Source organism: Mauremys reevesii, linkage group 1 (genome assembly GCF_016161935.1).
Source record: "Mauremys reevesii isolate NIE-2019 linkage group 1, ASM1616193v1, whole genome shotgun sequence".
In the NCBI taxonomy this organism is placed as follows: Eukaryota; Metazoa; Chordata; order Testudines; family Geoemydidae; genus Mauremys; species Mauremys reevesii.
In genome coordinates this window covers 277,959,395-277,976,156 of record NC_052623.1, presented here as the reverse complement: position 1 = coordinate 277,976,156, position 16,762 = coordinate 277,959,395, and the positions used below count along the sequence as shown (strand labels likewise).

Genomic DNA, 16,762 nt, shown 5'->3' with positions numbered 1-16,762 from the left:
CTCCCTCCACAAAGGATGTCTGATGATTAATAAACTAATCAGTGCAATTTCTGAATACTACAAACACAACAAAATGCCTTGCAGTACTTATTTTTGACACACAAACTCAGTGATAGATAATCCAAAAATATTTTCCAAACTCCTGCATTTTATATTATGTGTCAAGAAAATTATGAGGATTTAAAACCAAGAATAGATTTTTATAATGAAACCAATCAGAGAACTTTACATATTCCAGCCAAAATGGTGGTATTATAATCAAAGCTGTTACACTTATTAAAAAAAAAAAAGTGAAAAAGTTCGGTTTATCTTTTGCCTGGGGAAAGGGGAACAAAGCAAGTGCAAGGGTGGTTAGCATTCATAATGAGTCTCATAAATAAAGGAAATTATGTGCACAGTTATTCATGAAGTACTTTTTCCTCCTTTTGTTTACTGTCCTGTAAGGTTCCGTACACTAAAAAACAGGAAGAATGAAAAAGGCTGACGCAGTCAGGAACATCCCTATTGTGTTTACTTTCTGAAGTTTCACATGGATTAGAAAGCAGCATTATATGAAAGAGCCTGAATAGTGATCTATGAAGTAGTCTACTTGAACATATACAGAGAATGTCTCAGAATCTAATGGTCACATTTTCTTCATTTGTTTCCCAACACCTCAATTCCTTCTAGAATGCCTGTACTTATTGCAAAGCCTTTCTCATGTGATCTCTCAGCACTTTAAAGATCAATCCTACACTAAATGTCTAGCATTTCGTATCTAAGAAAGCATGCTAATGGATTCTCTGCTTTTTAAAAAAAATCAAATGCTTTTTAAAAAACAATATTTAATTTTTTGTACTGAACAGATTAGAAACATTGTCAGGGATATCTACTCAAATTCCAAGACTGACAAACAGGAAGAAAAATTAATGTCATGACTACTGTTATCATAAAACCTCATATGCTGAATACAAACATCTGCTTTAAAGTGAACTGGCAGGAAAACAAGCAGTTCTATGAAGCAATTTAAACAATCCCCATGGCTCTAATTTACTGGGTCCTTATGGGAAAACTGATTACCTCCATAGAGATCCGCCTGTGTATCCGGTTCCTGAGGCAAACACCTGTAGGAGATTGGACTTCATCAGATGATGTTCCAGAAGCTTGGTCACTTTCACCATCTGATCCCATTTTCAGATTTTCATGTACTATATCTAAATGAAAGAAAGTCAATCGTTATTCTTCTAAACAAATCTCATATGTGGAGAAGCATTGTAACCTTTATTATGTACTGCTTTCTGTCAGACCTAGAGGCTTACTATCATTATTCTTGCTATTCTCGTTTTATGGCTCAAAAATAGCATAAAAAGATAAAGTCTTAAAAATACTTTCCCAATAAACCATGCATACATAAATAAATGTGTATTAGTTTTCCATTATTATTCTAATTTAGGCTGTGGTAGTACCCACCATGTGCTATCCATGTTCAAATACAAAGACAGACATAGTTCCAGTCCCATCCCATAACCCCTCAGTTCTCAAATTCTTGAGCTTGTTTCACTTCTCCTTTTTGTGGTATTCTTGGAACAAGAAAATTCCACTGTCTAGGGAAATCCCAAGAGTTCAGAGAAAAATCTGAGACCTCATTAGTTAGAAAATGTGATGCCTAAGGCAAAAATATTCAAATTTGTGTGCCTAACATTAGGCATGTAAATCCATATTTAAAGAGAGAAAAAAACAAAAACGGGTGGCCTCATTTTCAGATGTGCCAAGCATGGGAACTTCAGGTGCTCAGAACCTCTGAAAAGATCAAGCCAGTTCTGTTCAGGTGCCTAAATACAGATTTAGAATGAATAAATGAATTTTGCAGAGAACTTGATGTACTTACATATTTCTTGGGGGGTGGGGAGGGAGGAATTGAAATTGATTCACTTGGGGAAGATTTATGTAATGGACCGCCTATTTTAATGATGTGTGCAATTTTTATGTAAACTGCATAAAATATTTGTCTCTCAAGCCCCTACAGAAAAATCACTAAAAAAATAGACATGGAACCAATGGCTGTATCTCCCAGGCAAAAAATGCTCCACTCCAGCAGGGAAATGGGGCAAAGAACTAAGAAATTCAAGATGCCTTTACTGACAAAGAGAAGAGGGAGGGATAAGGAAGGCAGGAGAGCAGCAGCTTCCTTCTGAAGGCCAACAGGACACTGAACCTGGAAAAGGATCCAGTAGCCCACCACTGCCTCCGAAGATCTATAGTAAAAAGGCCTATGCCCAAATGAATCCTAGAGAAGAAACAATCCAATAAAGGATGTGTCTCAAAAGATAGAGAGGTAGCCTCTTTGAATCTAGGAACAAAACACACAAAAACCTGAGAACAGATTTTCCCCAGAGTACAAAAGAGAATTGGAGGGGCCCCAGAAATTGTTTAATTTTAGAGGTAAAATTCTGCTATCTCAAAAAGCCAGGCAAACCCTGTTCAATCTCACCCCAAAATATTTGATGATATTGTTAATCTTCATTTTAAATTATTACAACAATATAGAAGACAAAGGATGGAAGAATGCTCCATCTATCAGTGTGCTGGAAAGTTGGCCTTTCTTTGGGAGAAGTAAAGGTTATCAGAAAAGGCGTCCCAGAACATATCCTAGAAAAGAATTTGTGAGTGAGTGACCAGAACCTGCCAAGACTGAAGTTTTCAAAAGATCAAATTCTTCTTCAGACCAGGAGACTCTATAGTTCAGTGGTTCTCAAACTTTTTTACTGGTGATCCCTTTTACATAGCAAGCCTCTGAGTGTGATGCCCCTTATGAATTTAAAACACTTTTTAATATATTTAACACTATTATAAATGCTGGAGGCAAAGCGGGATTTGGGGTAGAGGTTGACAGCTCATGACCCTCCATGTAATAACCTCATGACCCCTTGAGGGGTCCTGATCCCCAGTTTGAGAACCCCTGTTATAGTTCCTTTTACAGGATAGAAAATTGGTATAAAAAGAGTAGCTGATTCACACACAGAACAGAATGTGGATTTAGTCTTAAAGTGCTTCAGTGAAACACGCAGATTCACAAAAAACATGATACTGACATGAAGATTAACTGTCTCCTGGGTATGAATTTAGCAATGATATGGAAATGCATGAATAAGTTGGATTCTAATAAAATTCAAGCTACTATGGTATGTTCACAGTATTTCACCTTCATGATTTGGACTGGATGAAAGTAAAGGAGCTGCTCTTCTTCCATAACAAGGCAGCATGCAGGAAACATTTGACAAATATTTACCTCAGGTTCAAAACCTAGAGGGCACCTTGTTGTGAGTTAAAGATATTTCAAGACTTTCAGAAATGGATACCTAGAAGTTAGAATCTTAATTACATAATCAGGCAACTAAATCAGCAGCTACATCAGGAGTAGGCAACCTATGGCACGTGTGCCAAAGGAAGCACGCAAGCTGATTTTCACTGCCACTCACACTGCCTGGGTCCTGGCCACCGGTCCGGGGGGCTCTGCATTTTAATTTAATTTTAAATGAAGCTTCTTAAACATTTTAAAAACCTCAGGGGATCGGCGGCCCTCCACTTGCCCTCATAGGGAACTTTTGCCGCTTCCTGCAGCACGCCTGGTGCCAGTGGAGTGGGCGGAGGCCTCTGCTCTCTCAGCACAGGGGGAGCTTGGGAAGGTGTCAATGTCGCCACAAGTTTGGGTCCCCTACCGCTCCCGGGAGTTGGTGGTGGATCCTTTAAGAGGCTACAGGCCCCGATCGGGGAGGCGCATCCATGTGGCTCCGGAGTGGTAGGGTGGCCCAAACTGGGTCCTTTACCCTATGCCCCTTGGCCTTTCTTGCCCAGTACCAGGGAGCCATGCTTTTTTTCTTTCTGGACACCGGCAACAGGAGTGCGCTGTGCACCAAAGCTGAGGTACTAAGAGACAAGTCTTGGCGGGACAGCTCAGAAGCCAGACGGAGGGCAGTCTCCATAAGGATAGCCCTCAAACAAATATCCCGCTCTTTCAGAGTCCTGAGGTGAAAATGTTTACAAATACGACACTTGTCCTTCACACGCGATTCCTGCCAACACTTGAAGCAGCTGCTGTGGGGGTCACTTACAGGCATAGTTCTGTTAAGCCCTGTGTGGACTGGAAACCTCGGAGACCAGGGCAAAGTCCCTACTGGGACTCTAACGTCTAACTACGCTTAACAACTACTTAAAACTAACTCATTAAGTCAGAAGGGACAAAACCGCTAGCCTATGCTATGCAAGGAAAGGTGCTCCGACTAACCACCATGGGCAGTAAGAAGGAACTGAGAGGGTGTCGGGCTGGTGATGCCTGATATAGCGATGCATGAGCACAGCACTCAAGGGGGCACCACAGCCGACCCTATGGATACCACTAAAGCAGGGGTGGTCAACCGGAGCCTGAGAAGGAGCCAGAATTTACCAATGTACATTGCCAAAGAGTCACAGTAATATGTCAGCAGCCCATCAGCTCCCCTGCTCCCACTCCCAGTGCCTCCTGCCCACTGGCAGCCCCGCCAATCAGCATCTTCCACTCCCTCCAAATTCCTGATCAGCTGTTTCGTGGTGTGCAGGAGACTCTGTGGGGAGGGGAAGGAGCGAGAGCATGGCAGGCTCAGGGGAGGGCACAGGAAGGGGCAGAGCAAGGGGTTGAGCAGTGAGCACCCCCTGACATATTGGAAAGTTGGTGCCTGTAGCTCCAGCCCTGGAGTTGTTGCCTATACAAGGAGCTGCATATTAACTTCTGAAGAGTCGCATGTGGCTCCAGAGCCACAGGTTGGCCACCCCTGTGTTAACGAAAAAAACTCTGACAACCGCGCACGTGGGTGTGCACACACCTAGAATGAAATCGACATGAGCAAGCAGTCGAAGAAGAATTCCCATAATTCATGCCAATGCAAGATGACAAAGATGTAGGAGTCTTCACCATTTATAAACCTCATATGATTTGAAAGACAAACATCAAATCAAAATAGTCACAACATTTTAATACATTATGAAGATAAAATCTATGAGACTATGAATAAAAGGAGACTTCCTGGTCAGATCTAGGTTCAGAAAAAAAATAAGGTTTAATAAAACCTAAGACCAACAGAAAAGCTTCAAAAGGGAGCAAGCTGTTTACAAACAAATTATCTTACTACCTCGGCAACCATAACACTGCAGTCTGAATTCATGTACTCCAAGGAAAAAAACCTGCCAATGTTTCTCCAACAATTTTTATGTGAATGGTATCATTCAAAAGTAAGCAATCTGTGGATGTACAATTCCGGTACTTTTTTTTTTTCCAAAGCAAGTCAACATTTCTTTAAAGGCTAATGTTTTGTGCTGGACTGTTCCACAGATGATTTTCCTCCTAATGTTATTATCCCACTAGTGGGAAAGAAGAACAGATGAAAAGAAGAACCGGAAAAAGGAAGGATAAGAAGCAAAAGATGAAGGGTGCGTATATTTGCATGATTCATTTCCGATATCACACTCCCAATGAAGAAGATGTAACTATCCCACTGAACTATGATCATCCAATATGGCAGCAGAAAAGGATGGAAAGACAAAGAAAACACAAGAAAGAGCAGGTGCAATTACACTAATCCTGGGACATGATGCCAGCTAGCATGTACCAGTAATTCATTTAAACTTCCACTGATTCATGAAATTGGGGCGGGGCGGGGGAGTTAATCTCAGAAAGAAAGAAAAAAAAAACTTCCAAAGAACCCAGGGATGGAGGGACAAAGATAAAAGGAAAGACAGCAAATTGTAGGAGAGAGAAGAGATAACTAAAAATAAATTACCCGAAGGTCCGTGACATGCTAATTACAGAATGCAAGATTAACATGTTAACTGATGTATTCGCAGCATCACTTTACATATAAAGAAGCAATAACTGCTTTGAAAATTGTCTTGCATGTGTTACTTCAAGAAGATAATTATGTAGCTGCTGGTTAGGTCTAAAGAGCTCTTATTTTGGAGGAAAATTTTGGTACCCAGCATCTTCTTCTAGCTCCTATTTGTCATATCCACTATGCTCTAGCTATGAAAATACAGATAAGTTTACTCCAACACAATGCAAAAAATAATGCCCAGAGTTTAAGATTCTCAGATTTTGAATTCCACTTTAATATAGAAAAGTTAACAGTCACCTCAAAAATAAAGCCAATGACACACATTCTCCCACAATACTACTAAATACAATACTACTACTTTTCAGCTAGAAAACAGCTATTCTAAGATAAATGTTCATGAAGTATTTTCTCTTATGCAACTAATGATTTAGTTAAAGATTTTTAGTGAAAGTCTGAAGAATAGGGTATTTCCTCACAACTCATGTATAGAGAAAACCTACAATTTTATAAATAAGTATTTTTTTCATAAAAAAATACAATATCCAAAAATGTACATTAATCCTATTATTGTACAGAATTTAAATGTTACATCTGACAAACCAGTTGACTTCTTTGCATCTGTCCACACAAATGAATTACCTACATAGAATTAAATATTTACACTTTGCCTTCCCATGAGATGCAAGGGGCTGCTCCTCATTCAGCCCAAGCAAAGCGTAGCTATGTAAAAAGTATGGGCATTTCGCGCTCTCAGACTACATCAAGAGGTGGTCCCCGCAGACTGTGCAGAGGAGGGAAATCCTACTCCTCCCTATGATGGCACCAGCTGCACAGTTCCACGGTCAGAGGCAGAAACACTCTGTACTGTGTTGTTAGGAGGGAGAGGCAGAGAGCAGAAAGGGAAGGCTGAAAGGGAACAGTTAATATTACAGAACGCAGTAAAATGCAGATAATTCTATTCTACTCTCAAAGATGCACAGTTCTAGCATTGGAGGAACCTGTCTGAATACCACTTTCATTTGGCACTAGGTTCAGAAGTGAAAGGGGAAGCGCAAAAAATTCATAAAATTTGCATTAATTCTCAATTGATCCTTTTTTTCTAGTACCAACCAGGGTTGTCAAGCGATTAAAAAAATTAATCGCAATTAATCACACTTTTAATAATAGAATATCATTTATTTAAACAGTTTTTGATGTTTTCTACATTTTCAAATATATTGATTTCAATTACAACACAGAATACAAAAAGTGTTCAGTGCTCACTTTATATTTATTTTTATTACAAATATTTGCACTGTAAAAAACAAAACAGTATTTTTCAATACACCTAATACAAGTACTGTAGTGCAATCTCTTTATCATGAAAGTTGAACTTACAAATGTAGATATATGTCCAAAAAATAACTGCATCCAAAAATAAAACAACGTAAAACTTTAGAGCCTACAACTCCACTCAGTCCTATTTCTTGGTCAGTCAATCGCTCAGACAAACAAGTTTGGTTACAATTTGCAGGGGATAATTCTGCCCACTTCTTATTTACAATGTCACCTGAAAGTGAGAAGAGGCATTCACATGGCACAGTTGTAGCCAGCCTTGCAAGGTATTTACATGTCAGATAAGAAGCAGTCAGCAGTATCTCCCGTAAATGTAAACAAACTTGTTTGTCTTAGCGATTGGCTGAACAAGAAGACTGAGTGGACTTGTAGGCTCTAAAGTTTTGTGTCATTTTATTTTTGAGTGCAGTCATGTAACAAAAAAAATCTACATTTGTAAGTTGTACTTTCACGATAAAGAGATCACTTGTATGTATTACTTGTACTACAGTACCTGTATGAGGTAAATTGAAAAATACTATTTCTTGTTTATTATTTTTACAGTGCAAATACTTTTAATCAAAAATAATAATATAAAGTGAGCATGTACACTTTGTATTCTGTGTTGTAATAGAAATCAATATATTTGAAAATGTAGAAAAACATCCGAAATATTTAATACATTTCAATTAGTATTCTATTGTATTAACAGTTTTTTTAGTTAATTACGTGAGTTAACAGCCCTAGTACCAACTAATAACTCAATAAAAATAATATAAATTATTACAAAATGCTCATAGCAATTTGCTTTTTTTTGCCAGTGTGCAAAATTAATGGTGGCATAGGGCCAGCAATATAACAAACTATTGAACACATTTTTTTAAAAAATAATTATTTGCCCCAAAGAGTAGATCACAAAAACTGCTGAGATCACAACAAAAAGATTAACACAAACTGTGATTATGATTAAAAGAATTAACTGACAGTTCTTTGCTTAGATTTCTTAAAAGTTAAACACATACCACATTTTTTTCCAACTCAATCAGCTAAAGAACCCATAATTTCTGGCATATTCAATTAACGTACCTCCTGTAAGTTTTTTAATACTGTGGTCATAGGTACCTTAGACATCACTAAAATAGATAATGTTTTGTAACTATTACACATGTCATTAATACATGGGTGATTTCCATGAAATAATAACCTGTATGCTCTTTTTTTCAATTCTCTTTTTTAAAATCTTAAATGAGATATTCAACAAATTTAAAGTCTTGTTTTTATGACAACCTTAGCAATACTTTTGCATTCCCAGAACAGCTTTAGAACTAAGGTATAAGAACTGTATCTGCTGTGAAGAACCAATATTAACTTAATATATAAATGACCAAAATAGTAAATTACCTAATCTGCTTCCATTCCTAGGCATTGCCATGAAAGAGCCAAGGCTGCCTCCTATAACGCTATGTGGTCTCCGTAAAGGGGGCTTCTTGAAAGATCCCGTGTATTGGTGAAGAAATGAGTGCATACTGTGAGACGTCGGAGGCCTGCCATTCTTCACAATAGGCTCTATAATTCACAAGGCCCAAATGTTCATCCCGATGAACAAGTGAGAGATTCAGGAACATGTCAGAAGAAAAAGAAGAGAAAATTGTTACTACGCAGATAATCTCCACTCACTGGATGTTTTACTTTTTCAGTATTGAAGCTAGTTGGAGAACACAATATTATTGGAATTCCCTTACTGGAAAACTATTACAAACAAAAAAAACGTTAAACACTCCAGAGCTTGCATGAAGATCCACAACATCTGAAGTTGGGTCAATTCCTTAACAACTGTAGGTTTTCCACAAAAACACTCACCACAAAAACCATAAAACCAAAAATCCCAAGCATCAAAAGCAGATTACAGACCAGAAGATACCCATTTAAAGTATGCATAGATATTTATTTCCTTTAAGCTTACTTAGCAATGGCTTCATCTTCACCATCATGTTTATATGAACCTTGCAATTTTCTAGTCTGCATGAGGGGCAAATTCACCAGCGAGCCTTCAGAGGCTTATCAGCCCCTCTCCTCTTAGTAGACTTGAAATTGAGGATTTACTGTAAGCCTTAGCTGAAAGTCTACCAAACCACTCTCAGACCACAGTAGCAATACCACAATTAAGTCTATTAATCACTTACATTGTAACATCAGAACAGGTAACAGGAATGTCATACTTATTTCGGCTTTTCAGATGGGGAGATCAGAACCGAACATAGCATTTACTCACAGTAAAAGGACTGTTCTTGTAAGTATTTTTACCCTTAAATTATTTACACATACTTTCAACCTTAATTTTCTCTAAAAAATACACAGAAAAGAAGTGTACAAAATTATTTCAACAATGTTATATTTGATATTGCAATCAGACAAAAGTCAGGGAGGAGTTACAGTTCCCTCAGCAACCTCAACTCTATTCCCTCCTACATGTCTTATAATAGTCATTCACAATATCATCATACAACAGATTATAACAACACCGGACAACTCAATTAATTTACCAAGTTAATGAAGAAATATTGTGAATTTAAACAATTTTTCCCAGTAATACAGAAATGCATTAATCATGGAACAAACATACATGGATATAATCTTTACTACACAGGGCACACTCCTGCCCTCTAATATAAAATACTCTAAGATTTATAAAATTAGCTGCTTCCTCATAACATATTGCACACAGCAATGCATACTTACATGTTGGAGAGATGAATAGAACCTATGTACTTGAGTTAAGTACACTGTTGGTCTCTTCATAGATTCTATCAATTTTCTTTTTCCCTAACTGGTTCTCTTCTTGCAGTTACATGTATGTTACTAACAGGACCAAATTAGATCAAAGAACTCTAGCACAGCATAATCACTCAGGAATTAGATAACTGTGCTGCCAAATAGGAAACTGAAGCTTGAGTGCAATTTGTAAAATCTTTCTTCCCTGCACCTATGGCAAATATGTCCATGACAAAGGTTTACACATGTCTCCTGGGATAGGGCACAATCTGTGATGTTATTCCATTATGCCAGAAGCTAATTCATATTCTGCTTCTGGAGGGAACTAAGAACCTTGTTGTTGGGAAACACAGACACACTCTCTCTCTGAAGGGATTTAGCCATGAGTATGTATTTTATGGAGAGCAGAGTTTCAAAGGCAAACCAAAATAATATTACAGCAAAAATCCAGCAACTAAGTTCAATCAGTGTCTTGGAGGTAAAAACTTTTGGCAATCTGATTATGATAGGTTTAATGGGAGAGAGAAAGAAGCATATGGACATAACTGCCCAAACATGTGCTTATAAATTAAAAAAAATGAAATTAAGAAATAGTTGACTTTCCACAGGAATAGTATACAAGCACAAATCACTTCCAGTCAGCTGCTTTAGGAAAAAACTGTCCAAATAAATAATTTAGACAGTGAACAGAATGTGAAAAGACAGGCCTGCCCCGCTGCAAACCTTTCTGCAGTTTTCCTCAATTAGCATCTTTCATAAATAGATACTTGTCGGAGAATGAAGCAAATATGCTCTACATGTGTTTGTGACATAATCTGTGTCCTCATCTTCAAGGTTCTGCACATCTCTGTCTCAACTAAATCTTTATTCTTGTTTCTAATTAGATGCTACATTAACCCTTTGGATCCACAAGTGATGCCAGCCTCACCAAGCTCAAAATTCCCTCATTCATATCTTTGTACCTTCTCCCATTGTTATTCCTTATACCCAGAATGACTGGAACAGGCACTCAATCCACCTTTTCATTCAAGTTTATATTGAAAATCTACTTCTTTTCCAAGTCCTAGAAATGTTGACCCACATGATTATAATGCCAACACTTCCTTAATTTATTTTAAAAACTGATCAAACTTATCTTCACCCTCCAAGTCTCCTAAGTTCTTATTTTATCTTTGTCCATCTTTTAGACAGTAAAATCCTCAGACTGGAACCAGACACCTGGGTCTTGTATAATTCTGATCTCAGTGTCACTGCTTAACAAATAATAAAGCTAACTATGAAAATCCAAATGGTAGCTTAATAATAGTTTGCTGCCTGGGATGATCTGAGGGATTTACACTGACACTGACTGCTTATGAGTTTTATTTATGGTGAGTTTTTAAATGTCAGATACTGTTAGTAGATTTGTGAAGTCCTTCGTATTAAGGATATGATACTTTTGTTCAAATTATATTTGTACAGGTGTGTAGAGTTTTAAAAGGTACTTTTAATAGATCTAAATTAATAATTTTTGTGAACAGCCGAAAACCATTTCCTTCTATATGTATTGTCTTGTCATAAACTTCATAAACTGCTGAAGTACTTTTTTTTTTGTGGCCCATGTATTGCATAAAGAAGACAAGAAAGAAGATTATGCAAACGAACAAGGATTGTGTTTTTATAGTCACTAATGGGATGAACTTCTATGATGGATGAATAAGGTTATTTCAGAATTTTCGACTGTCCTTTGGATAGATTTACATGATATTATACCGCTGAAAAAATACATAAAATAATAAAAATAAAAGAACAAAAAGGTCCTTGCCAAAAAACTTTAAATCCAGAGACAAAAACAGGTTCAGTACAGATTAATGGCCTAGGAGCAGCTTGGATAAATAAAAAAGTAAATTCACCAAAAACGTTAGACGCATACTGTTATGAGTACTACCCTAGATTGTTTGGTTCATTCTACAATTCAATAACAGTAATTTTTATTATGCAGCAGTGCATTAACCTAAGTGCTCATAGCTAGTGAAATTAAGATGGCAAAACTTACCTGAATTCATTAGCATATTTGTGTTGAAGATAAAATAATATAAATAGTGCATTAAAGATCTTTTTTTAATTCTAATAAGTATTCATTTTATTTCTGCCTAAAAGAGAATGCCCTACCATTTCCCCCCTTCATAATAAAACACTATATTGATTATTTTGGGGATTGGGAAAAGGTAATTTTATTACATTTAAATAAGTTTACATAATGCTGGGCTGTGCATGTACAAGATACAATTTTTTAATGCTATTCTATGCTGTCTATTATTTTGAGCTATCTTACAATATTTCTAATTGCTGGCATATTTAAAAAGATGACTGTAAAGGAAGCAATGTTATTGGAATACAGTTCAAAAGGCTGTTCACAAATATCTATTTAATTTATTTTGTGTTAATAAAATATGAACTTTAAAGAAACTAATTTCTCAAGATAAAATTCAATTCCATCTGTCCCTGGACCCCACAGCATGTCTTATAAAAAAAAACTTCATTTTTATACTGTAGGTTGTGATATCTCTGTTCACTTTAAGGGTGTTATTTTTGGAGGATTCTTAAACTCTGACTGAATAAAGTTCAAGGTGCGTGGAGGAGAGACGTGATCTCAGTGCATTTTTGCTGGTGATGCATAGCAGACTGCGTTTAATCCTTTTTCTTGCTCATCATATTTGTGTTTGATAAATAAGTTTGCTTTATTATATCAAATTGTTTATTGATTCTTGCTATTGTGTACCCTGGATGATGCATTTTTGCACTGTTTTAATATAAGGGTGCTTTTTTATTTTACAATTCCATTTAAAAAAATCTACTTTCCAGAAGTAAAGTTGACACTGTACTCATTCTTGGTGCAATATATTATGGCACTGGCACATGGGCTCATCAATCACTAATCTCCGCTCGGATTAATATTACAATTTACTTTAAAATTCTCTCAATCAAATTCAACTCTCTTGATCTTTAAACTGATGTTATCTTCCAATTGTTCCTTTAACAGTTTGCCACTGAAATTTCAAAACTATCCTCACAAAGAATGAAAAGTGCTTTGCAAACATCCAAGAAGACAGCTATGCAGAGAGGTAAAATAAGAGACCTAGCACACTTAGGTCAAACTGATGGTTTATCTTAGACACATTCTAAACAGCACCACGCTGGGAAGCTTACAGTAGAAACAAAAAAACTTCCATAATGAGGGATGATCATTGCTCCCGCTAGCTTTTTGTTACTTTTTATGGCTCCAATTCAGCAAAGTACTTACACATGTACTTAATTTTAAATACCTGATTAGTCCCAATTACGTTAATGGGATTACTCTTGTGATGGGACCTATCAATGATTTCACTTTGTATAAACTCTCCCAAAATTTAACAATTCACTTTGTGGCATTATCCCAAGAGGATACAACGGGTCCCTCCCTAGTTGCAGCTGGTCAGTTTTCATTATTTTCTCTGTTACTTTGGTTACTTCATCAAATCCCCTTTATTCTTCTCCTGTTCAAATTAATAATTCCAGGGGGGGAGGGAGGAAGATGTAGAGAGGTCCTAGCAGCTGCAGTTCCCCGCACGCCCTGAGGAAACAGCAGCTCACCCAGGAAACTCCACACAAGCCTGGGACCCAGCAGCAGGCTGTTTTTCCTTCTGGATCTCGGCGCGGTAGGGGGATAGGTGTCTGGGCCGGGGTGGCCATGGCTGGGCTCTGGGGAGGAGAATTTGCCAAATTTTGCAGAACTGTTTAACACTGAAAAGAACTACGGCAAGTTGTACAGTATCTGGTGCTTTTTGCATATGACAAGGAATTTCAGAGTTAAAAGAAAAGTGGCCATTACACCTAAATATATTACCTAGGATAATATTTACATATTTTTTCTCTTTTTAATGAATCTAAACATATTTGCTTTTTTAACTGCTGATACACATGGCACAGACTTAACTGATTTATCCACTAAGTATTTCTCCTCAAAGAGAGTTTCAAGTTCAGAACCCAAAGGTGTATATCAGAAGCATAGGATTCCATCACCTTGAACCTTAACTTGGATATAAATATAGCTGCCATCCCATTTTACTTGGATTATTTGTTGAGGTTCTCACACTCCTGCATTCTCACTGTCAACTATTATTGACATAGTATGAAACAGAATCTGTGCAATTTACGTAGCACTGAATATTTACAGTTAATGAACACACTGGTGGTTCTTTAAAAAAAAGTGACATTGTTTATTAAGTGTTCCTTGAATAAATGGCCACTAAAGCATATTGCTGATCTACTTCAGAACATATATATCTTTCAATGTAATTACATATCCATTAACACAGGGATTCTCAACCTTCTTCTTTCTGAGGCCCCTCCAACATGCTATAAAAATCCCATGGCCCAGTTGTGCCACAACTACTGTTTTTCTGCATATCCAGTAGATTAAAAGCCAAGCCCTGTATTAGGGGGGTAGCAAGCAAGGCAACTGCCCTGGGGCGCCACACCACAGGAGGACCTGGAAAGCTAAATTGCTCAGGCCTCGGCTTTCAGCCCCAGGTAGCAGGGCTTAGGCTTCAGCTTTCTGCCCTGGGCCCCAGCGAGTCTAATACCAGCCCTGGTCTCTGGTTTATTTTGGCCTGTTCATCCCCACACCCCGCCCAGTGTCCCTCCGGGCCCCTGGTTGAGAACTGCTGCATTAACACTTCATTGTCTCCACAAATGTGTCATGCTGCCTATGCCAAACTACTGTGTATGAGCTACTCTGTACATTGTTTAAAAATCAGAATTAATCTACAGTCTCAACTTTACCCCTATGCCTATATTTAAGAAAATCATCAACTGGGAGCACCAAATTTACAAGCAATACTATCAAAATTCAATGGAATTTTAAAACATACACGGGCAACTTAGGAAACTATGAATTCTGCCAGTCTATACCCATCAAACTAAAAACTGAATTGTTGGTATATTATTAACATCACTATTGAGCTGCTGATGCATAGCAGCAACTGTGGATTCAATAACAAAAATCCTGTCTTAATAGGATTTCCACTTGAAGTACATAATTAGTTGATTTAGTTGTCTCATACAAATATAACAACTGCCATATCAAAATGGACCAACAGCCCGCCTAGTCCAAATCTGGTCTCAAACAGTAGCCAATACAAGATGCTTCAAAAGAGGTAGTAAAGCTCCATAGTGCAAGTGAAGTAGTTACACTATAATATAGCAAAAAATTAATTTGGGTTTTAACCATTTGGGGGTCAATCAACTACTTAAGAGTAGATACAGAAGAGTGAGGTCAGAAAGAGGGTGAAAGGCACTAGTGCTAAGGCCCTCCCTGGAATATTCTTAGCAGTAGGAGCTAGACACCATGGCACTTTGTGGGAATGCCACATGCGCAAATTTAGTTCTTTGCTGACTGACCTGAGGCTTGCTGGCTGCAGAAGCAGCAGAAGCAGAGAAAGAATGAACTAGGCTGGGGAAAACGAGAGCATATGAAAGAAATGTGGGAACAGGAACACTTCCATGTTGCCAGCTGGGCCCTGCTTAACTGCATAAGCAGCTCAGAATCTTATGCTAGGCTGAGTCCCCGTCTTCATTCCAAAAAGACATAGCTTGTCCCATAGTTTAGCTAGAGGGGGAAGGAAACGATGTTAAAAAAAGTCCTCAAAAAAACTTAGAGAGCTGCTGAAGAAACCTCTGCCTTCGAGCACAGAAGCAGACAGGGGCATAATGTCAGTGTAGTTCACTTTGCATCCCTTTAGAGGGCAGCGACAAACACTGTACTGGGGGAGGAGGAACATAATATTATCTGTCTTTGACACTTGAAAAATGCTGAAAATCCCAGCCAGTTCTAAGCCTGATGGAAAAGAGGATTCCCAGGAGAGAGAAATAACAACCACAATATATCAATATGGGAGAGTGCTGTCTATGGATAGGTCTACACCACAGCTGGAAGCATGCTTCTGAGAGCAGGAAGACAGACATGCACTAATTCTGCTAGCGCTAGAGGGTTAAAAATATCAGCATAGCCTGTGTGTAGCATAGGTGGGAGATCAAGCTATCCACCTGAGTACAGCCCTACCTAGAGACCTTGGGTATGTACTCAGATGGCGAGCCTGAGCCGGCACCTGTGCTTCCATGGCTATGTTGCTATTTTTAGCATGCTAACTCCAGCAGAGCTAGCACGTCTGTCTACCCATGCTGCAGAGCATGTTCCTAGTCCTAGCTGCAGCAGACATACCCTTTGGTACCTCCCCATCTTTCTAGCTTTTCTTTTTATTATTCTTATCTTATACCTAGAGCCCCATCAAATTCATGTCCATTTTGGACAATTTCATGGTCATGGGATTTCAAAAATCGTAAATTTCAGGATTTCAGATATTTAAATCTGAAATTTCAGGGTGTTGTAACTGTGGGGGCCTAATCCAAGAGGGAGTTGTGGGAGAGTCCCAAAGGTTATTGTAGGGGGATCGCGGTATTGCCACCCTTACTGCTGGTGGCAGTGCTGCCTTCAGAGCTGGGTGGCTGGAGAGCAGCTGCTGGCTGGGAGCCCAGCTCTGAAGGCAGCGCCACCCCCCAGTAGTAGCACAGAAGTAAGGATGGCATAGTTTAGTATTGCCACCTTTACTTCTGTGGTGCTGCTGCTGGTGGGGGGCTGCCTTCAGAACTGGGCACCTGGCCAGCAGCTGTCGCTCTCTGGCCACCCAGCTCTGAAGGCAGTGCAGAAGAAAGAGTGACAATACCGTGACCCCTGTACAATAACCTTGGGACACCACCATCCATGACCTCCTTTTGAATCTGGACCCCACAGTTTGAGAAATGTTGGTCTCCTC

General features: G+C 38.4%; 1 protein-coding gene across 3 annotated transcripts in view; it reads right to left on the bottom strand.

Annotated features, from left to right (window-relative positions):
• Positions 1-16,762, bottom strand: part of CDK17 (cyclin dependent kinase 17) — a 204,350-nt gene that overhangs the window by 82,327 nt on the left and 105,261 nt on the right. For all 3 annotated transcript variants that reach the window (XM_039495321.1, XM_039495307.1, XM_039495313.1), the window contains exons 3-4: positions 8,559-8,723; positions 1,060-1,193 (exon numbers count right to left, since the gene is read on the bottom strand). In XM_039495321.1, coding sequence (XP_039351255.1) covers positions 1,060-1,193; positions 8,559-8,723 — 299 coding nt within the window. The remainder of the gene's footprint in view (positions 1-1,059; positions 1,194-8,558; positions 8,724-16,762) is intronic.